The sequence below is a fragment of the Nematocida homosporus genome (genome assembly GCF_024244095.1).
Source record: "Nematocida homosporus strain JUm1504 chromosome Unknown 4527, whole genome shotgun sequence".
NCBI classification, from domain to species: Eukaryota; Fungi; Microsporidia; genus Nematocida; species Nematocida homosporus.
This window is the reverse complement of record NW_026250677.1, coordinates 1-25,456: the sequence shown is the minus strand read 5'-3', so window position 1 is coordinate 25,456 and position 25,456 is coordinate 1. Positions and strand designations below refer to the sequence as shown.

General features: G+C 44.3%; 15 protein-coding genes across 15 annotated transcripts; 10 read left to right on the top strand and 5 right to left on the bottom strand.

Annotated features, from left to right (window-relative positions):
• Positions 1 to 185: 185 nt before the first annotated feature.
• NEHOM01_1180 (uncharacterized protein) lies at positions 186 to 785 on the top strand (the record flags this gene model as incomplete). The annotated part of the gene is made up of 1 exon (XM_051490058.1): positions 186 to 785. One exon carries the CDS (start codon positions 186 to 188, stop codon positions 783 to 785), a length of 600 nt encoding a protein of 199 aa, XP_051346018.1.
• Positions 786 to 1,115: 330 nt separating this feature from the next.
• On the top strand, positions 1,116 to 2,027 carry NEHOM01_1179 (uncharacterized protein; the record flags this gene model as incomplete). Its single annotated transcript, XM_051490057.1, has 1 exon — positions 1,116 to 2,027. One exon carries the CDS (start codon positions 1,116 to 1,118, stop codon positions 2,025 to 2,027), a length of 912 nt encoding a protein of 303 aa, XP_051346017.1.
• Positions 2,028 to 2,399: 372 nt separating this feature from the next.
• NEHOM01_1178 (uncharacterized protein) lies at positions 2,400 to 3,986 on the bottom strand (the record flags this gene model as incomplete). The annotated part of the gene is made up of 1 exon (XM_051490056.1): positions 2,400 to 3,986. The coding sequence occupies one exon, from the start codon at positions 3,984 to 3,986 to the stop codon at positions 2,400 to 2,402; it is 1,587 nt and encodes a 528-aa protein (XP_051346016.1).
• Positions 3,987 to 4,276: 290 nt separating this feature from the next.
• Positions 4,277 to 5,476, top strand: NEHOM01_1177 (uncharacterized protein; the record flags this gene model as incomplete). Its single annotated transcript, XM_051490055.1, has 1 exon — positions 4,277 to 5,476. One exon carries the CDS (start codon positions 4,277 to 4,279, stop codon positions 5,474 to 5,476), a length of 1,200 nt encoding a protein of 399 aa, XP_051346015.1.
• Positions 5,477 to 6,180: 704 nt separating this feature from the next.
• On the bottom strand, positions 6,181 to 7,797 carry NEHOM01_1176 (uncharacterized protein; the record flags this gene model as incomplete). The annotated part of the gene is made up of 1 exon (XM_051490054.1): positions 6,181 to 7,797. The coding sequence occupies one exon, from the start codon at positions 7,795 to 7,797 to the stop codon at positions 6,181 to 6,183; it is 1,617 nt and encodes a 538-aa protein (XP_051346014.1).
• Positions 7,798 to 8,093: 296 nt separating this feature from the next.
• NEHOM01_1175 (glutamate--cysteine ligase catalytic subunit) lies at positions 8,094 to 9,986 on the top strand (the record flags this gene model as incomplete). The annotated part of the gene is made up of 1 exon (XM_051490053.1): positions 8,094 to 9,986. The coding sequence occupies one exon, from the start codon at positions 8,094 to 8,096 to the stop codon at positions 9,984 to 9,986; it is 1,893 nt and encodes a 630-aa protein (XP_051346013.1).
• Positions 9,987 to 10,736: 750 nt separating this feature from the next.
• Positions 10,737 to 14,129, top strand: NEHOM01_1174 (uncharacterized protein; the record flags this gene model as incomplete). The annotated part of the gene is made up of 1 exon (XM_051490052.1): positions 10,737 to 14,129. The coding sequence occupies one exon, from the start codon at positions 10,737 to 10,739 to the stop codon at positions 14,127 to 14,129; it is 3,393 nt and encodes a 1,130-aa protein (XP_051346012.1).
• Positions 14,130 to 14,419: 290 nt separating this feature from the next.
• On the bottom strand, positions 14,420 to 14,698 carry NEHOM01_1160 (large subunit ribosomal protein L37Ae; the record flags this gene model as incomplete). Its single annotated transcript, XM_051490038.1, has 1 exon — positions 14,420 to 14,698. One exon carries the CDS (start codon positions 14,696 to 14,698, stop codon positions 14,420 to 14,422), a length of 279 nt encoding a protein of 92 aa, XP_051345998.1.
• Positions 14,699 to 14,925: 227 nt separating this feature from the next.
• On the top strand, positions 14,926 to 15,480 carry NEHOM01_1173 (uncharacterized protein; the record flags this gene model as incomplete). Its single annotated transcript, XM_051490051.1, has 1 exon — positions 14,926 to 15,480. One exon carries the CDS (start codon positions 14,926 to 14,928, stop codon positions 15,478 to 15,480), a length of 555 nt encoding a protein of 184 aa, XP_051346011.1.
• A 476-nt stretch (positions 15,481 to 15,956) lies between these two features.
• Positions 15,957 to 18,125, top strand: NEHOM01_1172 (uncharacterized protein; the record flags this gene model as incomplete). Its single annotated transcript, XM_051490050.1, has 1 exon — positions 15,957 to 18,125. The coding sequence occupies one exon, from the start codon at positions 15,957 to 15,959 to the stop codon at positions 18,123 to 18,125; it is 2,169 nt and encodes a 722-aa protein (XP_051346010.1).
• A 118-nt stretch (positions 18,126 to 18,243) lies between these two features.
• Positions 18,244 to 20,013, top strand: NEHOM01_1171 (uncharacterized protein; the record flags this gene model as incomplete). Its single annotated transcript, XM_051490049.1, has 1 exon — positions 18,244 to 20,013. The coding sequence occupies one exon, from the start codon at positions 18,244 to 18,246 to the stop codon at positions 20,011 to 20,013; it is 1,770 nt and encodes a 589-aa protein (XP_051346009.1).
• A 179-nt stretch (positions 20,014 to 20,192) lies between these two features.
• On the top strand, positions 20,193 to 21,527 carry NEHOM01_1170 (uncharacterized protein; the record flags this gene model as incomplete). Its single annotated transcript, XM_051490048.1, has 1 exon — positions 20,193 to 21,527. The coding sequence occupies one exon, from the start codon at positions 20,193 to 20,195 to the stop codon at positions 21,525 to 21,527; it is 1,335 nt and encodes a 444-aa protein (XP_051346008.1).
• A 358-nt stretch (positions 21,528 to 21,885) lies between these two features.
• On the bottom strand, positions 21,886 to 22,698 carry NEHOM01_1169 (uncharacterized protein; the record flags this gene model as incomplete). The annotated part of the gene is made up of 1 exon (XM_051490047.1): positions 21,886 to 22,698. The coding sequence occupies one exon, from the start codon at positions 22,696 to 22,698 to the stop codon at positions 21,886 to 21,888; it is 813 nt and encodes a 270-aa protein (XP_051346007.1).
• Positions 22,699 to 22,962: 264 nt separating this feature from the next.
• On the bottom strand, positions 22,963 to 23,766 carry NEHOM01_1168 (uncharacterized protein; the record flags this gene model as incomplete). The annotated part of the gene is made up of 1 exon (XM_051490046.1): positions 22,963 to 23,766. The coding sequence occupies one exon, from the start codon at positions 23,764 to 23,766 to the stop codon at positions 22,963 to 22,965; it is 804 nt and encodes a 267-aa protein (XP_051346006.1).
• Positions 23,767 to 23,928: 162 nt separating this feature from the next.
• Positions 23,929 to 24,819, top strand: NEHOM01_1167 (uncharacterized protein; the record flags this gene model as incomplete). Its single annotated transcript, XM_051490045.1, has 1 exon — positions 23,929 to 24,819. One exon carries the CDS (start codon positions 23,929 to 23,931, stop codon positions 24,817 to 24,819), a length of 891 nt encoding a protein of 296 aa, XP_051346005.1.
• Between the last annotated feature and the right edge of the window lie 637 nt (positions 24,820 to 25,456).

Here is a 25,456-nt window from a genome sequence, read left to right as displayed (position 1 = left end):
TCAATTATATCATATCTCAATTCAACTATATCATATCTCAATTCAATTATATCATATATCAACTTAGCTCAACTCAACTTAACACAACACAACACAACACAACCATAACATAACATAACATATCATATCTCAACTTAACTTAACTCAACTCCATACATAATGCAATCTCAAATTCTTTTGCCACTATGAAGAAGAAAGCGGCTGGTATTCATGCTAGAGCCAAAGATATCATCAAAAGAGTCATTGCGCAAGCACACAGACCGGATGCACCAGAGGCTAGCACAGAATATCTTTGGATTTGTGATGAAGTTAAGAAAGAGTCTTCTTTTCCCAAACGATTAGAATTATTGGTGGCTTTAGTGCACTATCTGTGCGATTGGTATAAGAAACAAGAAGAGGCTAATAAGACCCAATCAATGGGTAAGTTCTTTATTCATATGATTTACTTCTTCTATTGCATCCAGTTCGAGCAGAAGTACATGGAAGAGAAAGTAGTTGAGCCGTTAATTAAAATAGAGTTGCCAGTTAGTGTTTTAGGGTCACTTATTGATAGTGCATTAGGACATGCGGATGTTCAAGAGATTTTACTGTACTTTATCAATGAAAAGGTCTTGGTAGTTGCCTTAGCCTGGAAAGACTATCAGTATATCTCTAACCGGGCCTTGCAGAGTTTAGAGGAAAGAATAGATCAGGCTTTCTCTCCCCCGAACACTGAAGTTCCGGCTCTGGAGAAGTACGTCAAAGAAAAAGAGGCCTACTTAATTGTACAGTCCCTTATGAATTAGTCTAATATTCTGTTAGTATTATGTTAGTATTGAGTTGGTATTATATTAGTATTATGTTAGTATTATGATAGGGTTTTGCTGATATTAGGTGAGTATTGAATTGATATATTGAGTTGGCATTGAGTTGATATTGTGTTGGTAGTGAGATATACGATCTTAACACAACACAACTCAATACTAACTAAACCAAACCCAACTCGACGCTTGATAATGTGTCCAATCAAAATAAATATCTCCACCAATAAAGTCGCATCTTTTTATCAGGTTAACTCCACCAACCAGCTGTTTTAGCGAATCTTGGTCCTTTTAGCTTCTGGGTTTATCTTTGGCATGCAAAGCCCTATAAAAGAGATAGACATAATAAACGCAATCTTGGGAGACGAAGGCATTCTTCGTTACAATGCAACCAAGAACCGGTTCCAAACCGAAGCCCACCCGGGTTTGCCTCCCACCAACCTTCTTCGCATATACAAGTCAACACCTAGTTTGGTGGAGGAAAACACGATAACTTCCTATCGCACTAATCTTCTGCGACTGCGCCGGAAGATCGAAGAGCGCAAGATAAAAACAGTTGAAATTATCCACGAAGACCCGCTCAGGCACACCAGCCAGGTCACCCTAACCCAAACAGTGCAAACCGAGGAGCAAATTGTGCCTACTCCGATTGGTACCGATTTGCAGCCCCAGCCAACCCTCGCCAGTGTAAGCCTAATTCCGCACGAAATCACTGAAGTGGCGTCGCTTGAGCTGTTCAGAACAGCCACAGTCACTGGGAATGCCAAAGCCTTCTACAACAAGAAAATGCGACCGACCACCATCACCATCCAGGGCACAACTCTTGACACCCGTATCTACAATACAAAGGGAGAAGAACTAATTTCAACGACCACCGATCTGACCCTTTCTCGACTATACGTAGTAGTAAACGGTCCCCGCCGAATGCTGCCGTGTCTCGCTCCAACGAAGAAGAAAGTGCAGCTAGAAAAGGAGATTGAGCTAGTTAATGTCACTCGCGGAACGCACAGTTATGAAATTATCATGAAAAACACCAACACCGGCGAGTTTATCAAAGAAAGCATGCAGACCTTGGAATTTTCCATTCTGGACTCATACAGCCAGCATCTTCTCTATCAGGTAGAGTGCACTAGCGAGTTCATTAAGTGGCTCCTTATTATGAAGATTCGAATGCATACCGTTGATCTCTGGGAGAAGAATGACTTACTTGAGAATATTCGCAAGTAAACCAATCGCGGTCGAAGGTAATATGCAGCTGATAGCACGCAGCAAGCCAATAAAGTATTTAAATTAGCAGACTGTTCGACTTTGCCCGGGTTTGGCCTACATTATCTTAATCAGGCTAGGCTCGTGATATCTTGATATAATTATCGATTTATTCAAAGGATCAGCAAGTGGCCAGTATTGGGCTAGTATCGGAAAACTAGCTGGGTGTGCTGGTGAATGGTTGATTTGTTGATTGTGCTCGTTATTATCCATTAATCTATATTTTGGAGTTAGTTTTATGTTAGTGTATATGCCGGCATGTGTGGGTGTTGTTTCTAAATGAGAGAATAAGTGTTTGCTTGGGCGAGTTGGCCGGGCAATAACCGTAGGCTTCTACTGTGTGTTTCGGCGGCCAGTAGGGGTCTCCAATGCCGGTTTAGTGAGCTCTGGGCTTGTGTTGAGCTCTGATTCGGGCTGGGTAACTCGCTTGTAGATAAGACTATTGATGCGATTCCCATCGGGATTGTGGGTGCGCACGTGGTATGGCTTTATTAGCGGATGTTTAGTTATATCAGGGCCACACTCTAGAATGCTATTGTCGTTGATTTGATACCACATGCCATGCTTCTTAGTATATGCCACAAAATGACCAATATCCCCGTACTCCTGGTACTCGACAAAGGAAGTTAGTTCATACGTGGCATCTGTTCGCACGGCGTCCGGGGTCGTGCTTAGGACTATATCCTTCTCAGCAATAGAGAGAGGAACATTGATGTAGTTTTGGTATACACTACCATACCCATCAAAGTATACAGGATCAATGCGCAAATATTCGGGCAGTTTAATAATGCAGGTTCCCAGTTTCTGTTTCTCGACTATACAATCTGTAATAGAACTTGGCTTACCACCTTTTTGAGTCGCAGCTGCCGGTTGGACAAGGTCCGGTGGATAGCCCGTGAAAAATTGGGCATCATATGGAACTGCAGTTGGTATATAAAGAGTGCTGCCATCATCGGTAGGTATAGGCTGCATCTCTTGCAAAGTCATTGTGAAAAGACGATTTAGCTGCGCTGTAGCTTCTGCGGCCTTTTGGTTGAGATCGATTTTTGAATGGCCGGGTAGGGGGATAGATAGCAGATTCAGGCAATCGATCATTGGATTTATCAACTTTTCCTGTGCTTCTTTGGCATCGCCTATGTCTTTTATATCAGCCACATTGATAGCCTGGGCAAGTGGAAGTAAGTATTTCGAGCGTAGAATCTTGAGATCGATATAGGGTTCCTTTTTGATGTAATTGAACAGCTCTATAAAAGCCTTAAATCGGGCTAACTCTTCCGCCAACGCAGCCTGTTTTCGCTCTTTTACCTCTTCTATCGGCTGGTCCAGGATAGCTTCCGCACGAATATCCTGATGGGCTTGGAGCAGCGTTCTAGTTTGTGGATCGTTAAAGATCGGCTTTATGTAATTATCCATCACCTCTTCAAGCTCTGGTATACTAAACAGTATCTGCAGGCCGGCGTTCATATAACAAATGTTGTAGCCGTTGGGCAAACCAACTAGTCTATCTTTGAGGCTTGGGAGTGGAGCTAGATTAGGTGCTGAGCTGCTGATTGTAGCGGGGGATTGTGAGGGGGGTGGTAGAGAAAATGTCATTACATTCGGAGATAGAGGATTTGGCGGTGAATGTTGTGACGTGTAAACGGGTTGTTGCTGGCTAATTGGTGACAACGGAATTGGGCTATAATGGAGTCTATTATTTGTATAATGAGTCGGTTTCACCATTTCCCGATCTGATAGTATCTTTAAGAGCAAATAACCGCCAGCTAATAGCAAAATCAATCCAGCAAGTCCTATCAGTATAGGAACTGCTTGAGGATGTAACCCATTAGTTTGCTTCATTGCAACCTCGCTAGTATCGCCAAACCCAACCACACTTCTAATTCTGCGATATACGCTAGGATTACTTAATTCGAGATCCATTGAAAAATCTATCACAAAACGAACAATATATGATCATTTCCTTATTAGGAAATTAATTGCTCCGAATACAATGAATTTTTTTCTCCTTTTGGCATTATCATCTCTAATTTTCCTTATTAGGAAATTAAATAAACCAATTGACGCCGAAATTTTTAATCTAAAATAGTTTCTAATCTACCAATAAACTGGCACAAAGAATAATATATGTATCTTTCAAAATACAAAATCATTGATAAAGTATATCTAGGTGAGTATATTATGACTTATAGATTTTGAGTTTGATCCTGGGTATGGCACGAGGACGTTTAAACAAACAAGGCATTAGCAATCTTATTAACTACTTGAATGGGGAGTGCACTCCTTCACTCCAAAACCTATCGGCCTCCCAATGGTGCCGGTTTAAGACTCGCGCTGAGAGCTTTCGCCTGGACAAGGACACGCTCTATTACTACAATGCACGGACTGGCCGCTTGCTCCAGCCCATTGCTTACGACGATGAGGAGCAGCTGAAGAGAATCTTCCATGAGTTACACGATCTTCATAACCATCCCGACGCCACTACTCTCTATACGATCTTGCGAGAGAAGTATATTGGGGTTTCACGCAAGAAGCTCCAAGAACTAGTGATGACCTGTTCGATTTGCAGGGCTCGGATATCACCAAAGCAAACTACTGTTTCGCGGCCGATTGTCTGCCATATGCCCTGGTGGCATGTGCAGGTCGAGTACATTGACATGCGGCTGCATAGGTCTGCTAATCGAGGGTATAGGTGGATATTAGTTGTTCTGGATATCTACTCTGGGCATCTAATCGCGTGGCCTTTAAGGCTAAGATCAATGGCCTGTGTGTATGATGCACTCCTTCATATATTTAATAGACGCGGCACGCCGCACATCTTGCAGACAGCCAATAGTAACGAGTTTCTTGATCCGATGTTCAAGAGTTATATGGATGCACTTGGAATTAGACACATGTACCTACGCTGCGAGCGCCTACAAAACCTGGAACAAGTGCGAGAAGCGGCTCGAATAATATTGCAAGCGCTGTGCCAAGAGCAGAGTTCCACCCCCGATGAAAATTCAGGCAATACGTTAATAAGTTGGTTAGATCGGCTTGATAGTGTTGTAGTTGCTTTGAATCAACAAAAGGGGTATGCGCCAACTGCCTCCCATGAAGCAACAGAAGAGCTGGGTCTTGGTTGGAGTAGCGCACAAAACAAAGAGAATGCTACCGCCCGGCACAAAGCCAGATATTCCGACTCCGAAGAAGATGAGGTATTTGAAATAGAGTCTGCCTCCGATAGCATATGTGCTAGCATGCCGGAATCATGTGAGCAAGTACCCAAACCCGACTTAGTATATCAATGGGGATATCTAAATCTGCTGGATCAGGACTGTAATGTCAGTGAAAACGCACCACACCCCACGGCCGGAGATAAGGTGGCAAATACCAAAAATCATAACAATAAGACGGGTCCAAACAAACATTGAGTATTTGGTCTTATACTCCCAGGGTTGAGCGATCTTCTCTAGTCATAGAATCTCGGCATTTAAACCCTCACAAGAGAACAAAGCTGTGCCCAGAACCCAAACTCGATTGAATCCTTACCGGAGCAACCAATAGGTGTTCGCCAATCGCTATACCTATAATGTAAATTTGAAAGCGAGATACACTTTCGTCCAGCGGTCCATACTTTCGAACAACGAGACACACGAAGATCTACTTCGTTTTAAGTCTCAAAACAAACTGCTGAATAAATGCAACCATTCATTTCTAGTGAATTAGCATTGAGTTGGTATTATCTTGATATTGCGTTGATCGCATTAATCACCAACCCAATATTAATAGATTGAGCCCACAACACATCACATCATATTACATAATAACACAACACAACACATTACATTACATCACACTACAACACACCACACCACATTATATCACATCATTACACACACAATCTGTAGGTAACAATTTGGCTTCAAGTTGTGATGGCCTGCTAAAGACAAGGTTTTGTTCGAAGGAGATGGACTTTATTGAACTTCAACTGATTTGGGTTAGTATTGGAGTTCTCTGGTAGTCTGAGCAGCTTTAAAGTTCTTCTATGATTTCTCAGTAATGCTTCTTTGCGCTAGAAAGATATCTAAGAGAAACATTTAGAGTACTGCCCTCTGTTGCTGCTTTGTGGGGTTAGCTAATTGGTGGGAAGTGGGTTGGTAGGCTCAACTCGCCTGTAGACAAGAGTGCTGATGCGATTGTCGCGGTCATTAGGGTTACTCCTAGTTTGTGGTTCTATTAACGGATGGGTGGTTATGGGCATCTTTAACATCGTAACTTGTTTGTCATTGAGCTCATACCACACATCATCCATCTTAACGTAGGCAATGAAGTGGCCAACGTCAATGTATCTCGTGTGCTCAACAAAAGAGACTAATTCATACATAGTCGTTGATTCTGGTGCGGCCTTGTCAGTTGCGACTACTATATCCTTTTCAAACATCACTAGAGGGATATTGAGGATGCGCTCATAGAGCCCAGCATGGTAGTTGCTGTATTCAGGTTCAATATGAAGGTATTTGGGAAGTTTGGTAACATAAGAGCCAAGTTCTCGACTTCGAACAATCCAATCAGTAATACATTCGGGTTTGGGCACTTCTTTCTTTGTTTTCTTCCATCTCCTGCTTTCGTTCTTAGTACTGATTGGCACTGGGTCGGTATTAACATTGCCAACTAATAAAGTCTGAACACCGTAGCTTTGCGTTCTATTAATTGACTTTACATTCCCATGTATATCTACTTCCTGGCGTGCAAACTCCTGCATTGTTATTGTGAAAAGACTATCTAACCGGCTTTTAGCTTCCGCAGCTCTCTGGCTAAGCAAGGTGTTAGGTTCATGATCCGGGGGGTGTGATAGTGTTGCTAGATGCTCAAGCATTGGAGTTATAAGTTTTGCTTGTGCCTCCTTAGCATCGCCTTGTTCTCCTAGGCGAACCAATCCCATATACTTAGCAAGCGGAAGCAAGTACATCGTAAGCAAAACCTGGTTATTTATCTTAGTTTCTGTTTTGATATAAACAAACAGATTGATAAATGTAACAATTCGGGCCAGCTCATCCTCTAACTCTTCTGTCCTTCTTGCGATAGTTATCGTTCTCCTCGGTTCGGCCATTGGTTTCAGTGTAGTAATCATATGATAGATAAGTATATTAGCAGTTTCTGGAGCATCAAAGATTGGTTTTAGATGGGTGTTGACCAGTTCCTCAAAATCGGGATTATTCAACAATAATTGCAAACCGACATTCAAGTAACAAGTATTATTCCCATTGGGCAGACCGACCATTTTATGTTTGAGTTCCTGTAACGGTATGCCCTCATCTATCTCCGAGACACTCGATAAACCAAGCAGTCCTCTGAGCTTACGGGTCAACCTTGCTTTACGACTTGCTGGGCCAAATTGTGCCGTAGGAAACTCGTCAAAGATAGGTTCCGCCGGCAGTGGTGGTGAATATCGACTCTTTTGAGCAGCATTCCAGCCCAAACCTGCTTTCACCCCTGGATCTGACGAGTCCTGAAGTGCACAATCAGCAGAGGCCATTTTCGCCCTTTTACTATTACTTAATACAAACGGCAAGATAAACCAAGCACCAAATATAACTACACCCATCCCAACAAACACAAGTAGGAAATAACTAATCCACGAAGATAACTCCATCTTCTCCTTCGACACTACCTCAACCCTATCTTTCCCGTCCATTCCTATCGCCTTTCGCAATTTCCGGTACAACCCAAAACTTCCTAATCTCAACTCCATTGCAAATTCTACACGAATACGAAGCCTTATACAACCATTTTCTGATTAGAAAAGTGCCGAACCAAGATAGACTGTATTTTTAATTCTAAACACTATCTGACATCATCAAACCCAAGAATTACTTCTTAATATTTACTTAACTTTATGATTATCCATCCGATCTACCCAAACCAAAACATGCCAACCATAATACACATCCTAAAACAACCTAGAACCAAAACCAATTAGTCTAAATACTATCTAAATACACTTAAACCTAGCCCAATTTAACACCCACAATAAACTTTTCTTTAACAATGGGCTTATTGAAAGAGAATCGAACACTTTCATGGAAAGAGACCCAATTGCATGGACCTGTTTTGAAGAAAAGAGGTCTGGAATACTTTCTTGAGGTTTATACGAAGTCTTTGCCCTCACGGACAAAAGGTTTCCTTTGGGGTGATGAGATAGAACAGAATTTAGTGTTTAGAAGTCCCACCGGGTGGTATCTATTGATTGCAGCAGACCAAGTAATTGAAGGCTTAAAACAAGAAAATGCCTATGTACTGAACGTTGAGTACAGTGGGTATATGCTAGAGAGTACACCTCGGATGCCTTATGGCCCCCAGTTCAAAGTACTTGGCCGAGTTGAAGCGGATATGGAAACCAGACGGCTAGCAATTGAGTCCTACTTGACTAGCCAGATCAGCAAGGATGCTGGTGTACTGAGCCTGCCTTGCTTCCCCTTACTAGGTACTCCTTTTGCTTTTGGGATAGGCCGACGACCGGATGGCATTGCTTATACACCTGCGGAATGGGAAGAGTTATGGCGGCAGAACTACCAGGCGGAAATAACCAATCCCCAGGGAGTACAAGGAATCCAGAAGGATCTAAGACCAGGAACGCCTTTGGAGAAGGCTTTAAGAAAGATAGATCGGCCAACCTTTGCTGTAACACGTAGTGAACACTTCCCAGACTTTGGTATTACGCAACATCTTCGTTTCTACAACTTCACCTACAACATTCGAGAAAGACGAGGTCGGCCGCTTCGTCTGGCTATTCCACCGGCACAGCTAGAAGCCGCTGATGGTTCTTTCGTGCCTGGAGCTCAGCCGGTGATAATTGATAGTATGGGACAGGGTATGGGCTGCTGCTGCTTACAGATAACTATGCAAAGTGAGTCCATGGCTGAAGCCCGGTTGCTTTATGATAATATTGGTGCTCTATGCCCACTACTTCTCTTTTTGACCATGGCAACGCCAGTGGTAGCCGGTACTCTTACTGAGAGTGCTACTCGTTGGGAGATAGTCAGTGCTTCAGTGGACTGTCGAACACTGCAGGAGACTCATATCAAAAAGAGCCGGTACTCCTCCATTGATCTTTATACTTCGGAAATGACACCTGAGCTCTATGCCTACTACAATGACATCAATCCACCTCTTGATCCGAGTGCTCTAGCGCAACTTCAAGTCGGAGGTGTTGATTTAGCCATGACTAATCATATTGCTTCAATTTACATCCGCGATCCCGTGCTTTGCTATGAAGAGACCAGTCCACAGGAAGACTTTGAGAATATTCAGAGTAGTAACTGGCGTAGCATGCGGCTTAAACCACCTAAGGCCAGTAACCCAACCGGCTCTTGGCTAGTTGAAGTTCGTCCTATGGAAATCCAGCCAACTAGTTTTGAGAATGCAGCGTACTCTGTCTTTGTTATTCTCTTTTCACGTATGATTCTTTCGTTGAACTACACCTTCTACTTGCCAATTTCACGAGTTGATGAAAACTTCCAAGCGGCCAATTCACCACGCACTCATTTGGACTCAACGGCGGCTTATCTTGATCTGGAAGCGCAGCAGGAGTTTTGGTATCGTGCTAACATTTGCAGCATGGATAAGGCGGAAATCCGTCGGGGCACTATCAAAGACATTTTCCTTGGTAATGGAGAGTATCTAGGCATATTGGAAGCCATTGAAAAGTACTTAGCCGAATACAGTGAGCAAGATAGGCAACAAGTTGCCCCTTATCTCAAGTTTATTCGTGAAAGAGTCTCTGGTCAGAAACTTAGTGTTGCTACCTACATTCGCCGCTACCTTACCAGCCATCCCCTTTACACCGGCAATTCACAAGTTTCCCAGGAACTATCCGACGAGCTTGTTCAGCACATTATCCAAATCTCGCAAAAGAACTCCCCGGACTATCTCAATAAATAAGCACTGCCTTGCCCGGCGGTGTCTCATCAAAGAGCAGTTAACTATTTAGTACGATTTAGCATGGAGTGTGGTAGTGGCTAATAAGAGTCCATCTTAGCCAATCATACTCTCTTAAAGACCTTCCATAAGATAAGTAGTGTCTTTTATTGAGTAAATACAGTTGAGTGAGTACAACGTCATATTAAGTTAGTATTAGTATTGGTGTTGGTATTGGTGTTAGTGTTAGTATTGGTATTAGTATTCGTACTACTACGTAGTGAGTGCTACGCAGTGAATGGCTTGTCCAATAATCAGGCTGATCGTGTGTGAAATAGATAGTGGTCTATGATAGCGCTACAAATGTTTAGATGTAGTATAGTATAGAAAGTGTAGATGTGCGGTAGAAGATTTCAAACCCCAGCAACTCCAGTACTAACTCAAACTAACCCAAACACAACCTCACTTAATCCAATCCAACACAATCTCACTTAATCCAACTCAACTCATAAACCGTCTGAAGATGACATAGTAGTAGTGAAGCAATAACATAAAACTATAATATATCGAACAGTCCTGTGTAATGGTGTAGTGTTTTTGTCTATCTTTGTCCTTTAAGAGCTTAACTAAGCCAGAAGAAGTACAATTTAGTACTGGCGGCTGAGTCAATAGAACTTATTTGAAAGTTAAATAATCAGAATCAACTTTGGCCTATACTCTGAGATCACTAAACTTGAGTTATAACTAAGAAGTTGGCTTTAAGAATATTTCAAGATGGCGCAAGTGTTTATAATTAAAAAGACTAGAGGCAATATAGATATGACATTACGGTCCAATTGTAGCTGCATTGGCATTAAAAAATCTTATCTATGCCCAACTCATGGTTTGTCTTTAAGTGAATGTAACCGACAGAAAGGCTGCATGTCTGTCTTTAAACAAGATAATGGGCATTGGCTGGTAGGTTTATGTGTGCTGTTAGTGTTATTAAGCCGAGTTGGCGGTTTTAATGGCCTGGACCGGCTCAATATTGACATTGAAGTGTATGAGAATGATAATGATAATGAAGATCCTAATGATTGGGCTAGTGATGATTCTGGTGGGGGACAAAACATATTTGATATCTCTAATAATCAAGACACGGAAGTACTCCGGGCAACTCCATTAGATTCTAGTGATATGCTTAAGATCCTGGAAGATATTGGCTTTTTCTTTCGGGGTGAGAGACCAAATCTGGTGGTCGCTCTGGCCGGCTTTGGCCCATCAAATGCATCTAGTTCATTCACAGATAACCATATTTTGTCTGTGGTTGAATATAACGGCCCTGGAGTCTCTTTTAGCCTACCCAGGTATTCTTCGGAACAAGATGCTCAGATAGCTTTGGAGAAATTAAGAACAATTGCTTTTATTACGGCCGTTCAGGCAGATTCGGTCTGTGTTTCTGACAGAAACGCTAATCCAAGCTGCTATCAGGTGAATACACAAATTCTTACCCGAGTTGTTAATATGATCGATTGCCAGGAGCTCACAATTAATCTTACTAACAGTTGGCAAGACCAGCCAGATAAACAGCGCGCTGATTTTCTTATCTGTAGGAACGAAGCTGAGGAGACTATTGCCCATGCTATTTTTCAGCTACCGTGCCAACTCCAATTCTCAACAACAATGAAATGCAGTCTTAGTGTTTTTGCTTCATCGGATATTCACTTGTTACGGTCAGTTTTAGTTGTTGTTTTAACGGATTTTGAGTTTCAAAATACCTCTGGTCTTAATCAGTTAATATTCACCGAGGGATACACTATTGCCTTTACTCTTGGACCGGGCGAAGTGGACATTGATTTTGGATTCCTCCAAGTGGTTTCGGCCACTTGCAATAAGATCATAATCATTGCCACGGAACAAACAGAACTTTCACTAACCGGCCTTGAGAATGCTACGACAAAACACCCAGACATAACTCTGGAGGCCCACTGGACCCATATTCAGTACTTAGGAATACACAACAAATCTAACATTCAAGTTGATACTATTTTAAATCTTAATCTTGAGTTATGGGACTATTATAATATTCTTAATGTTCCTAAAGATCAAACTATCCCTCCTCATCGTGTTTATGCCAATAAGGCTACTGTTACAATAAGCTGTGAACTGCCATGCAATCTTCGGTCTTACTACCAAAAACTCTACACCACCTACTGGGCCAGTAATGGAGTTATGATAGATGATTTCCAGATTTCCTTTAAAGAAACACGCAATGACGTACAGAAAACCCTATTCAATCTTTATCAATTTAGTGGCACTCAAATTCAGCCTCAGAATACTGAAGGCAAAGAAGTTATCTGCTGTGGGGAATCACTTAGTGATCCCAATTGGACAATTCACGAGTCTATTAAGATCCAGCTTGATCGTGTCATTCCTATACTTTACCCCAATGATTGTCATCCTTCCGATTACATCCCTGTCTTTTGCCAGAATATCCACTATACAACCATTGAGATCACCGGAAGTAGCACTCCATGCTACCAGCAGGTCCCAGCCTGTATTAAGCTTCTAGATCTATTCCGAGGCATTAATGCACAAGAGCTTAAAATCAAACAGGTCTGCTTTGGCCTGCCCCACCTAGATTTCTACTTGTCTAATACCGACCGAGCAACATTTCCGATCCAATTAAACTCGGCCAACGCTGTCAAGTTCAAAACTTTAATCTTAGACCATGTTGACAATCAGATCATCTACTGGATGTTAAGCAATTATGTCTTTGTCAATCCGGTCGAAGTACACATTCTGAACCAGCAATTCAACAACCTTGCTATTGTTAAGATTCTTTCTCTGCCCACCACCAGGCAGATTGCAACTCTAGCAATCAATGACTTTCTTAAGCTAGATGAAGTCAGCTACTACCCCGACACCAGTCCATTCCGATCCAATGGCTTCTCACTAAGCCGATACGTAGAAGATGAACTTAAAGCACGAAAAACACTCGAACATCTTGGCCTGCACAAACTGCTTATACAATTAGGATGGAGGGATTATAGCAGGCATAGCGACGTTTTACTTATGTTATTGCGTTATGGCATTCAATTACAAGCCATACCATTTGCAACGTACACCATGCACACCGCCATCCACCCAGTCCAACCCAATATACCGGCCAAGAAAGAATTCATGCTCTATAACATTCCTTTGGAGTCCTTAAAAGACGACTGCGTCCACCCAATACTAACCCAACCTCCCCTCCAGCCCGATTCAAACCAAGAGGCTTCAATTCAAAAACAATCCGTTGACAAGCTACTCCTACGCTTTCAAGACAACTCTTCCCTCACCGAACCGGACTTAGCAATTATTCTCCAATGGATATCTTCTCGATTCAAGGACTTAATCACGTTACAACTAATCAATATCCGAGTGGCCGCAAGCGTGCGCATAGTATTAGAATCACGTAATTTTTGGGTCACTAGCCAACCTATGCTTACTTCAATCCAAATAGATAGTTTTTGTTCTGGTAAACCCAATATCAAAATCCCAATCCAACCTTATTCTCGTGGTTTATTAGCCAACAATCCCAATACTCTCCCTAAATTCACAGCCGTTTCACTCGCTTTGGCCGCCCGATTTTTAGCCCAACCCGACCAAACTACTAACCCAAGACTAACCACAAGCACTACCCCCAACCCCCCAATCCAAAAGATCATAAATCATATCAAAAACAGCACCCCTCATATTAAGTGTCCAGAATGCCATCGAGTCCTTTGCGTACTAGATGAAAGAGAAGCAGAGCAAGACTTAGTATCATCTACTCGTCCCAGCCCACAGTTCACAACGCTATGCTACCCCAAATCCGGCCCACCAATCTGCAATATCTGTGTAATTAGCCTCCTAGCATCCCACAAACCCCCAAATTCCACAAACTCACCCCAGCCCGGCCTAGACGATGATCCTATTTACCAGCTTATCGGCATTCCTCTAGATAATTTTGTCTTCATCAGTACCACATCACCACCAACCAATATTAACACCACTGCAACACCAACCCCTAACTTAGAACGACTCAGCCTCCTAGCCGATTCCTGTGACCAACACATCTATTTCTACCTTCCTTACCAAAACCCCTCCGATGCACTTATTAACCCCAATTACAACCCAACTCTAACCCATGTTCATATCATTTAAGACTGCCACGAATAAACCTCCCATTAAGTTAATATCGTATTGCGTTAGTATTGTGTTAGTATTATGTTGTATTGTGTTATGTACTAAAGATGATATCTGTGGAAGAACCAGCGACATCAGCTAACTCAACTTACTCAATATAAGATATCAACTTACGACATCAACTCAACTCAACTAAACCAACCCAATATCAAACCAACTCAATACTAAACCAACCCAATCCAATACTAAATCAATACTAAATCAAAATACTAAAACAAGATAAGATAAGATAAGATAACCCAATTTATTTAGATTTGTGCAAACTCCTTCAGTCTGAGGTTTTGACTCTTTGCTGACTCTCCTGCTACAGTAGTAACAGAATAAGCACCACCGGCGACAGTTACTTTGCATGCCTTGCACTTCCAGACACCCACAACCTCTCTCTTAACACCCCGCTTGCCACAGAACGTGCATATGTATTTGCTATGCTGAGTCTCTTCAACCTTCTTAATACGTTTACGAAGGGATACTCCGTATCTCGGTCCGTATTTACCTACTACACCTACTTTCTTAGTCTTTTGAGTCATTACTGGGGATACAAAATAAAAAAGTAAATAGACTAGTTCTAACGGTTAGATAAGCCGGATAAGTTTAGAGGGTAAAACATATATAATGGTCTGTGTAACAGAGTTAGGTAGATGTGTTGTTGGAAGGATCTGGGGTGATTTTGGGGGTGGGATAGATTGGGGCTTAGTTAGGGGGTACAAAACGGTGTTATAGAGGTAAGTATAAAGGTGGGGTGGGGAGAGGGGGTATGCAATTTAGGAAGACAATTTTGGTAGCATACAGTGTTGTTCAATCGGTTCGGGCTATGATATCTCCGCTATGTGGTGGGTCTGGAGGTAGTGGTTCAATGGGTGGTGGAAGTGCGACTTTATGTACGCCGTTGAATGATTTATTGGGATTGGGAGGATCGGGAATGCAGATGCCTTCGCCTCCACCAATGGAGTCTTCTTCTGGGCTGAGTTTCACCTGTCATATGAATGCTGGCTCGGGTCTGGGTGGTATGATGATGCCGAGTAATTCTAACCCTTGTGCTAGTATGCCTAGCATGCCCAGTATGCCCAGCATGCCTAGTATGCCTAGTATGCCATCATTTGGAGGAATGGAAGGTGGGATAGGCAACACATTCTTATGTAGTACGATTTCTCTGCAGGAGAAGACTCCCGTGGGAGGAAGTACTTGGTCAAATGACTGCTACACTAAACTATCGGGACTATTTTTGAACGGATTTGTGGGCAACCAGAAGGGCAATGAGATTTGCTGTCTCCCATCTGCAGGCATGTATGGGAACAAGATGCTGCGGTAAGAACCGAATAAATCTAATGGGTTATCTGTGTTTTGTATTTAGTTAAGTTGAGTTAAGTTGAGTTAGTATTGAGTTGAGTTGGTATTGGGTGAGGTTGGGTTTTGTTGTGCGGGGTTGGTAGTTAGTGGAGTTATTGTTGGATTGGCTTTGGATGTGTGTTGGCGTGTGTTGCGGTGAAGCTCCGTTTTGAATTGTAGTAGAAGTAATGACAGTGGCAGTGGCAGTAATAATAAAGGTAGAAGTAGAAGTAGGAGTAGAAAAATGGTTGCTGGTGTGGATTGGTGGTTGAGTTGAGATAACGGTGTGTGCTTTTGTGGATGATAGGTTGGTTGGGGTTGGTGTTTAGGCTTGAATTAGGCGGTCTTTTTGATGGACGAAGGTGGATAGACCAATTCCTTATCTAAAAAGGAAAACATGTTTTGATTAGCACAAAACAGTGTTATGCCTTATAAATATGCGGGGAGACAGTAGATGCTATGTCTTGGGCTAAGTTTTTGAAGCTTCTAGGGATCTATTCTTCGGCTTCTACGCAGAATTACTCGGAAGGGAACTACTTGACAAACTTGCACGAAAAGGACGTTTCGATATACAATACGTTGCAGCCGACATATAGGATGGCGTATGACCATAAGGTTGAAGGGATATACTTTCTTAATCTGGAGTCGATTAAGAAGAACCGAGACCATGTTCATACGGTGCTAGTTATGCACAAAACGTATATTACGGATGTATACAATCTGCTTATCAAACCAAAGAACGAGCGGGCAAGCATGTCCAACCACCGGCAAAAGATGATTTGTGTTAAAAAGAGCGACTACCATGTTGTTCCTTGCTCCGTGGACTCTAACGAGAGCACTTATATTAAGAAATGGCGAATTAAGCCGATGACTAACGGATATAAGATAAAGGATGCAGACCATGGCTGGTGCGTCGTGCGTGAGACGCATGAAGGGGTTCTGAAGCTTGAGTCCTGTAGTGACACTACTTTGGAACATCGGTACGATATGATCGAGGTCAAAGATGATCCATATAAGGGGATGTACCTGACTCCACGAGAAGAGATAGAATATAACCTGAGTGCGGTTGATCCTAGTGGCCAGCTGCCTAGCTGGATGACCAATGGCTTGTCCAACATGGACCATGGTGGCGGCCACCACCATAACAACGGCCATCATACCGGAAATAATGGCGGCGGCTGGGATGGATATGGCGCGGATCCAAATGGTCAGTATCCTAACTCCGGCTGGGGCGGTGGAATGCATAACGGTATGGGCGGCAATGTAAATATGTGTATTAGTCGATGTATGGGTGGTGGTGGCGGAGGATTCGGAAATGGTGGTGGCGGTGGAGGATTTGGAAACGGAGGCGGTGGCTTTGGAAATGGTGGTGGAGGATTTGGAAATGGAGGAGGCGGGTTTGGAAACGGAGGAGGCGGGTTTGGAAATGGAGGAGGCGGGTTTGGAAACGGAGGAGGAGGGTTTGGAAATGGCGGAATGGGTGGCATGGGAAACTCCAACAATGTAGATATGATGTGTATGCAGCGCTGCAAACAGAGTTCCTTAAATCCATACAATCCCAATGGTCTTGCCAATCCAAACAACCATCCCTACAACCCGAACGGTATGGGTGGTATGGGTGGCATGGGTGGCAATGGCATATATAACCCTAATGGAATGGCTGGTAATAATGGTGGGTATCCCTTTAATCCCAGCGGTATGCCAGGAAATAATCCTTACAACCCTAACGGCATGAATGCAAATACCTTGCCTAATACGAATCCTTACAATCCTTATTGTCCAACCGGCGTAGGTGGTGTCGGCAACGTCAATCCTTATGATCCCAATAACCCTTACCACCCACACAACCCACACAATCCACACAATCCACACAACCCCAATAACCCTAACAATCCTTACAATCCACACAACCCCAATAACCCATACAACCCTAACAATCCATATAACCCGTATAACCCCAACAATCCCAATACTAACCCTAACGACCCAAATAACCCTAACAATCCTTACAATCCGAATGGAACTGCCAACACTATAATTGATCTAAAAGACCTGAGTTCTAACATTACCAAGATAAAGGGAATGCTCGGCACCCTTAAGAGCTTCTGCAGCCACCACACAATTAGCAGTTTGTGTGGCGGACCGGGCAAATCTACTGCTCAGCTTTCCGTTAAACAAATGAAACGGCTGCTAGCAAAGCATTTACCCCTTTCTCGCATTGAGAAGATCCTTAAACAGTCTAGAGCCCCTCATCGCCGCCCTTCGCCCGTCTATTATGAAGCCGAGTATTATGATGTCCACTCTGGCCATCCGCCAGGCTACAACTCCCACCATGCATCGCATCCGCTAGTGAACAGAGAGGATCCATACCAAAGTACGCATCGGCTCCGCCATCCTCACGACCGGCACTCTTATAACAGACACACATATGACTCCCGCCCCTCTACCGACCACGCACATGGCAATCATCCTTACAACAGCCATTCATATGAAAATCACTCTTATAACGGCTATTCATCCGGCAACCACCCATATAACGGCCACTCTTATGGCAATGAAACCTACCACCCCCACTCTTCCCACCAACACACGTATCACCAACCAACACATTACAACTCGTTTTATTAGCTTCTAATTTTAGCTCTGTGATCTAACCATCACCGAAATTGGCTGGAGTATTGATATTGGCCATGTTCTTCCTCTGAGACATATCAATTCCAATACTAACCCAATAAATGTCTTATCTATGAAACACTGTTTAGAGCCTAGTATAACACACCAGAACCGCACCCCCTTCATGAAAACGCGTTGGGTTTTATGTGCGCTAGCCGTTGGCGTTCTAGGACTAGGGCAGGCAAAGGCATACCAAGACGATGCTAAGATTTTCGTGACTACGATCTCTCCGTACCATTCCAGCGACCCCAAAGTCTTCGTTTCTCCAAAGACCGGCAAGTTAGAGACTTCTACTAAGTTTCCCATTCAAATGCCCCAATCAAGCATTATTGATCTGGAAGAAATGGCTTTTGTGGTGACCATGCGCACTGCCAAGTCTTCTAACTCAGAGCAAGGCGATGAGCAGGTCTACATTCTTGAAAGCTATGGAGGCCAAACCCTATCCGCTGACATTAAGGCAAACAGAATCTTCATGGCCCCTAAGAAGAGCGGTGCCCCCCAAAGGTGGCATCTTACGTTTATCTCAAGTAAAAATGCGGTTCAGATGCGCCCTATTGCCCGCCACTCCCATCATATGTGTGCTTCTATGCTCAAACTAGCCTTGTCTAACAACGCACTCGGGCTTGCAGACCCTAGTGACACTAAACTTGTTCTTGAGCCCTGTAATGATGAAGACTCTCGCCAACTGTTTAGGTTTGTAGATATAACAAAACCTAAGACAGAGAATCCTCACGGCACAATTGGCGCTAACTCAGCTGGACCCAACGGCGCAGCCGGAGGCATTGGGACCTTGAAAGAGGTTATGAAGGTGGTGCTTGATATCCTACAGCATATTGATGAGGGCGTTTTGAACCTACAGGGATCCTCACGACCTTATCCTAATGCCGGCGGCCCGAATAATATTATAGGCGGTGGGGTTGGCATTCCAGGTGGTATAACTAGCGGTATGCCGGGAAGCTTCCCTGGTGGTATGCCTGGTAGTATGCCGGGCAGCTTCCCTGGTAGTATGCCTGGTGGTATAACGAGTAGTATGCCGGGAAGTTTCCCTGGTAGTATGCCAGGCGGCGGTGCTGGCCTATCGGGCAATGTTTCGAATGGCATGAATGGGGGCGGTGGCTGGTCTGGGGGAATGTCTGGTGGTATGCCCTGCGGCGGTTCATCGTGCGGAGTACCTCCTGTTGGCTCTGTTCCTGTTGGCTCTGCTCCTGGAGGCTTTGGAGGCCCTGGCTATTTGCCCGCCCCAAACTTTAGTTCATCTAGCATGTCTTCTTCTAACCCGGTTTTGCCATATAGCTATAGAGCAAGATCTAACAACAGACCACCTATGAGCTCCGGGCTGCCTTACTCTTCTCCAAGTTCCATGCCCTACACAAGCCCCATGCCGCCTAATGGCCCGCCGCCGTCTCAGTATGGCCCGGGGCCTATGCCACCTAACCCAAACAGCATGCCTCCTCAATTTGGCTCCAGTATGCCACCTAACCCAACAGGCATGCCGTCTCAGTACGGTCCAGGACCTATGCCGCCTAGCCCGAACAGCATGCCTCCTCAATTTGGTCCCAGCATGCCCCCAGGCGCGCCGCCAATGAACTATCCCAATGCACCTCCCGGCCCAAGCAGTATGCCGCCTCAGTTTAACTCAGGCCCATCACCCACCGCCAATGGGATGCCGATAGCTAACTACCCCAATACATCTTCAGGTCCGAGTAACATGCCCCCGCAATTCCATTCAGGCCCGCCGCCCAACTCCAGCGGGATGCCCCCAAGGACCTATTCTGGCACGTCCTTCCCGTCGCATCTTGTCTCACCCATAAGAACAATGGCGAGATCAACTTCCAAAGAGTAGATTAAATTAGTTATATTTTCATTAAGTGCTGTTAATACTGCCCAGTAAGAGATAACTGTGGCACGTAGGTGATCAACTCGGCCCAATAAACACATTGAATTTCTTAACTGGCTTCTTTTGAAGGTGAATGTTTCATCTTGTTTTTAAATCCGTTTCAATGTAATATCTGATATTTGGTGATGAGCAAGATTAACCAGCTGATGTCATACTTCTTCGCTATCAGCCCGATAACCAATATGCTGGATGTAAATATCTGGAACTTTTATCGCAATGACTGCTTTTTGACCTGGGACCAAGGAACCGGCATACTCCATACTGAGTACCACCCCCATATCGAGCCTCCCCCGCAATTTAAGCTGAAATATTCTGGGCATGAAGGAGATAGCCCGGTGAAAGCCCAGTCACATATTAGCATTTGGACGGACCCCGGGTATGCTATTGGGAAGTGCCGTTATACTGTCAAGCCCATTGTACCACGAGTCGAAAGAAGTTGTTCCTATCATTGGGTTTTTGTTCCTCGTGAGGATGGCGGTTTGTTTATCAAGCCAGTGGTCGACCAAACTATGTGTATGCATGTGAATGAAGGTCGAGTTGTTCTTGATACTTGCCGTGATGACCGCAAGGGAATGGCCTTTATGTACGGCACTCAGGAAATGCGGCACAAGCATATGCTGGCCCAGGAAACTCTTAGGCGGTTCCAGAGCGACCCAGAGAAATCCCACATTCTGAAGGAAATGATTCAATCCGGCGAGCATCTGTATAGTGGCAACCGCTGTCCTCAGGATCACTCTCTACCGGGTTTAGGGCCCCCTAGCCCTTTCGCGCCTCTAGAACCCACTCCCTATGCTGCATACGCTCCATATAACACACCCAGCCACTATCCTCCTGCTCCACCCCCCACGGCTCCTGCTCCAAAAGCCGAAAACGGCACGGCATATTCGACCGTTTCGACTACTACACAAACTAGCAGTATATTTAGTCGCTTGGGCTCGGCATTAAGTTCGGGGCTCCAAATGTCGAGCTCTCTGCTGTCAGGTGAAGAGCCTATGCTAAGCAACACCCTTCAGCGAATTGAATCGGTAATTAATCCAAAGGGCGTAACGACAGTTCATAAATGCACTAACTGTGTTCCAGAGGAAAGAGCTGCGCGTGCAGCACCTTTTGTTGTAGCCAATGCTCATGAAAGCGGCGGCTACGCGCCAGAATATCCTTCTTATGGTGGCTATGGCCAGCCGTACCCACAAGGCCCGAGCGGCGCTTATCCTTCCAACCCCTATTATGGCGGCTACGCGCCCCCGGGGCCTTCTCCTTACGGTCCGCCGCCCTCGTACCCTCCTCCGCCGCAATCATATTATCCTTCACATTCACATCCACATAAAGAAGGTTTAGTCTATCGAGCTGTTGATAAGATGATTGAAAGACCTGTCACTGCGGTGGCCAACACAGTAGCAGGAGCCGCCGATAAAGTCTCTCACGGCATTTCTAAAGGTCTAGGCAAGTTGTTTGGCCGTTAGTAACCCAGAATTTCTAATGTACAGCGCTTCACTAGATCTACTAGTCCTTATGGCCCTTTTCACCATATCACATCTATGTCCTTAGATTTCAATAAACCGAACTTTATCATCATATATCACTAACTACTATTTACATTTAATTAACTACTAACTCAATACAACCTAGCCCATCATATCCTATCTTTACCCTACCCAATACTAACCCAATACAATACCAATACAATCTAATAAGTTAGCATAAAACTAAAAAGCACACATACACTAACCCAATTTCAAAAAAGTAGAGGTTTTAGTCCTTTTATTCGTTTAAACCCAAATAGCTAATAACAAGTTAATATTAAGTTGGTACCAAACCAGACTATGCAGTTAGCCTGGGTCTGTGAGAGTAAGAGGGGGCGGGCGTAGGATCTGGAGTAGGATTTGGGGCAGGATTTGGTGCAGGGTCTTGACTGTTAGGTGTTTTAGGAGTGCAAGGACGGGTGCAGTATTTATCATTGAGGAAGATGTACTTTCCGTTAAGAATATCTGGATTATTTCGCGTACAAGGTGCACAGCCTTCAAAGTAGTGCGAGAAGATTCCACGAGCAATGTGGATTGGCTGAAAGACGTCACCATCAATGCGAAACATCTGTTTTATCACAATCGGGTCATCAGTCTCATTGAAGCACTTGGCTAGCACAAAGAGCTGTCTTCGGTCTGGCATGAGACAGCGGCCATTGTACATAATCTTAAAGTGATCTCGGAAGTTCTTGGACTGAACAACTTTGAAGACCTGTCCCTTGAGGTTGCGGGCCAGAGGCGATCTGAGCACATACTGTGTGTTGGCAAAAAGGGTAAGTGCTTGTTGCGGGCTGCTGTTTCTTCTCAGAGGAAAATTGTCGCTGTCAGTGTCTATTCGGATAGAGTATGAATCACCATCACCATCCACATTGTCCTGGCGATCATCTTCAACTGGATAAAGGTGTACGCGAACACGCACATCCTTGCCTCGGCCAATAATCACGGAATGATCAGTATAGAGCGGCGAAGAAGTGTAGGGCACAGAAAGATATCCATGAGAGCCTGCGTTGTACAGATACCCACGCAGAGGCATGTTGATTTTTGGGGTACCAAAGACCACTCCAACTCCAGTGGCCAGTATACCTAGTAGCCAGCATTTCTTTGCGATCATCAAACTTAGATAGGCAACCCAAATATCAAAATTTAACAACTATCAGAAACAGTGTTTCAAACACATTCAACAGCGGCTTGTTATCTAGAGACAACAAGGTAGAGACAACAAAGAACAATATCACATCCACATAATTTAGTACTTAGTACCAACTTCGTATTCAATATCAACTTCGTACACAATACCAACATAACATAACACAACATAACATAACGCACGCCAACCCAATTTATTAATGCCAGGCTAGCATAACGCCGCCGCAACCTAATAGCGGTACCGGTCTAGGTATCCTTTTGGAATCCACCGGAACCAACAAGCCAATTGGTCTTCGTCGCAGGCCTCCCCATCAAGCAACTCAACGTCCTGGTTCCTTTTTGAAGCCACCACATACTTGCCATCAAGAAGAGACTGGATCGTGAAAGTGTATCCCCACCGGCTGGCTTCTTTGACCTGTCTTATCCGGAACAGCTTGGTGCTAAATGACTCTGGATATTTAGATAGTTCAAGGTTTCCTTGGAGATTAGATATGCCCGGAACTGTTTCCAAAAGATGGTTGTCATGGTAAGGAAACGACCGCTGCTCAATATTTTTGATTTCGGCAGATATATCTCGAGAATTAACCAGAAAAACAAAAGGGCGCATTTGGTGGCTGCCCATGCGGAATAGGGCAAACAACAGCTTTTTATACCCCCGCCCAAAGCCTAAGCGTTCGGTGCGGAACGACATGTGCGACTGCGACTGCACGCCCAATAACTTATGGTGCTTGACGCTATAGAGATAGCCAACATTCTTATTGCCCAACAGCAGCCGACTATAATCATAAATGGCACCATCAGCCGGTCCAAGTTTGGGCGAGCGGTCTAAAAGAGTCTGGTAGAACCCACTTCCAGCCCCATCAAGGAATCCCGACTGCCCCCAGCTATAGCTATATCCATTGCCAGCAGCCAAGCTAGTTCTAAACAGCCCGGCCAGTCCAACACTAACTAACCCAATACCAATATGTATACGCATCCAGGACACCATGTTTCCATCTATATACCCCAGATGTAACTTCGCTTCACGCCCCATTCTATCGGCAAGCCGAATCACTCGGTCTATAACTCCGACACACCATCACACACATTCTACTTCAATACTTGCCCAAGACCAACACTCTAGACCGATAAACAGTCCCAGAGATGATACAATGGCTCATCTTCAATCTACTTATACCATCCCAACGGCCCAAGTATGCTTGCTAAGTTTCCGCTTTATTTAATCGCAACGGCTCTAGGTTTTGAAGTCATTCAGGCCCGAATCATGGACTATCGCGCCGAAGGCAGCCTTTACCGCGAAATAGCTGACCCTGCTCGAGCACGATACTACAGCAAGCCGCCTGGCTACTATCAAGGCAGCACTCTGGGCCGTACGTCTTCCAATGTACTTAAGAAGCGAGCGGGCCCGTTGGAGAGCTATCTGCCGGCCTCGCACTACTATCCGCCCGCACTAGGATACGTAGTGCATTCCGAGACTTCACGGCTACTAACCCCACGCACTAAGAACTTCATGTACAATAACATAAACATCGTCTACTTGTACAACCGTGGTCTTAGTCGCTTCATTGGCTACAACCACGAGAACAACATAAACTACAAAGCCGTGGATGTTGATGGAGGCTACGCCAAATTTACCTTGGTGATAGTTCCCGGCGACGAGGGATCAGCAGTTGAGCGACTTCTTGAAATCCCAGATGGCGACTATAAGGCCTCTCTAGCTACTAAGAAACTCTCTGTGCGCGAAGGGATGATGAAGTGGTACGCGGAGGAAGGTCTCAAAAAAGGGTCCAGCATTATTCGTCGCGCAGACGGCGGCACAAACAGTGAGTTGATCATTACCCCTACGTACTACCAAAGAGATCATGCCTTCAAAATCATGTTCGGCCGATATTGTGCTACTGCCAAATATGACACAGGCGACATTACCCTGGAAGAGTGCGTGGACGACAACGACGGCCACCCAACCATTGAGAACGATCTTCAGCTGTTCACCTGGTGCAGCGTCAAGTCCCCTCGAGAGTGCATCAAGAACTCGTGGGGCGAGCCCAAACAACTGAGCCACATGGAATATGTTGCTCGACGCTAACAGACACTAAATAACAGACAATTAAATAATAGATAGTGAGGTATTATATGTGATAGACCGCCAAATTTCAGCCCAATGAAATCTAAACCAATATGGACGCAAACCCAAGATGACGCACAAGAGAGGGTAAAAATAAAGCAGACATCATCAAGATGATCCCAATACACACTAGTTGCTAACTGTCGTCACAAGCAACTGGTTTGAATAGACGACTTGTTTAACGCACATGGCTCTTGTTATTTTGCTTACTTATACATGTTACTCTTCTGATAAGTCAGAAGTCGATACTTTACCGTCTAATAAGTAGACGTCAGGTAGTGTGCACCCTAACTCTTCATCTGATAGTTGCCCGGCAACCCACTACTAACCCAATTATTCATGTCGGATCTCGCACAATATCTTTTGCCAGCACTAAGCCAATACTAAGCCACATAGCCATTACACTACAACATGTTTATTGAATAGTAACTCAGTACATCGTAATACAACTTAACTTAACTTAACTCATCATAACTCAAACTCAACCCACCACAACCTAAACTCAATAAGATATTAAACTATAAAGTCATTTTCGGATGACTATGGGACTACTTGACGCCAATCGCAAGTGCTGCAGCAGTACTGCAGTTTAGTTAGG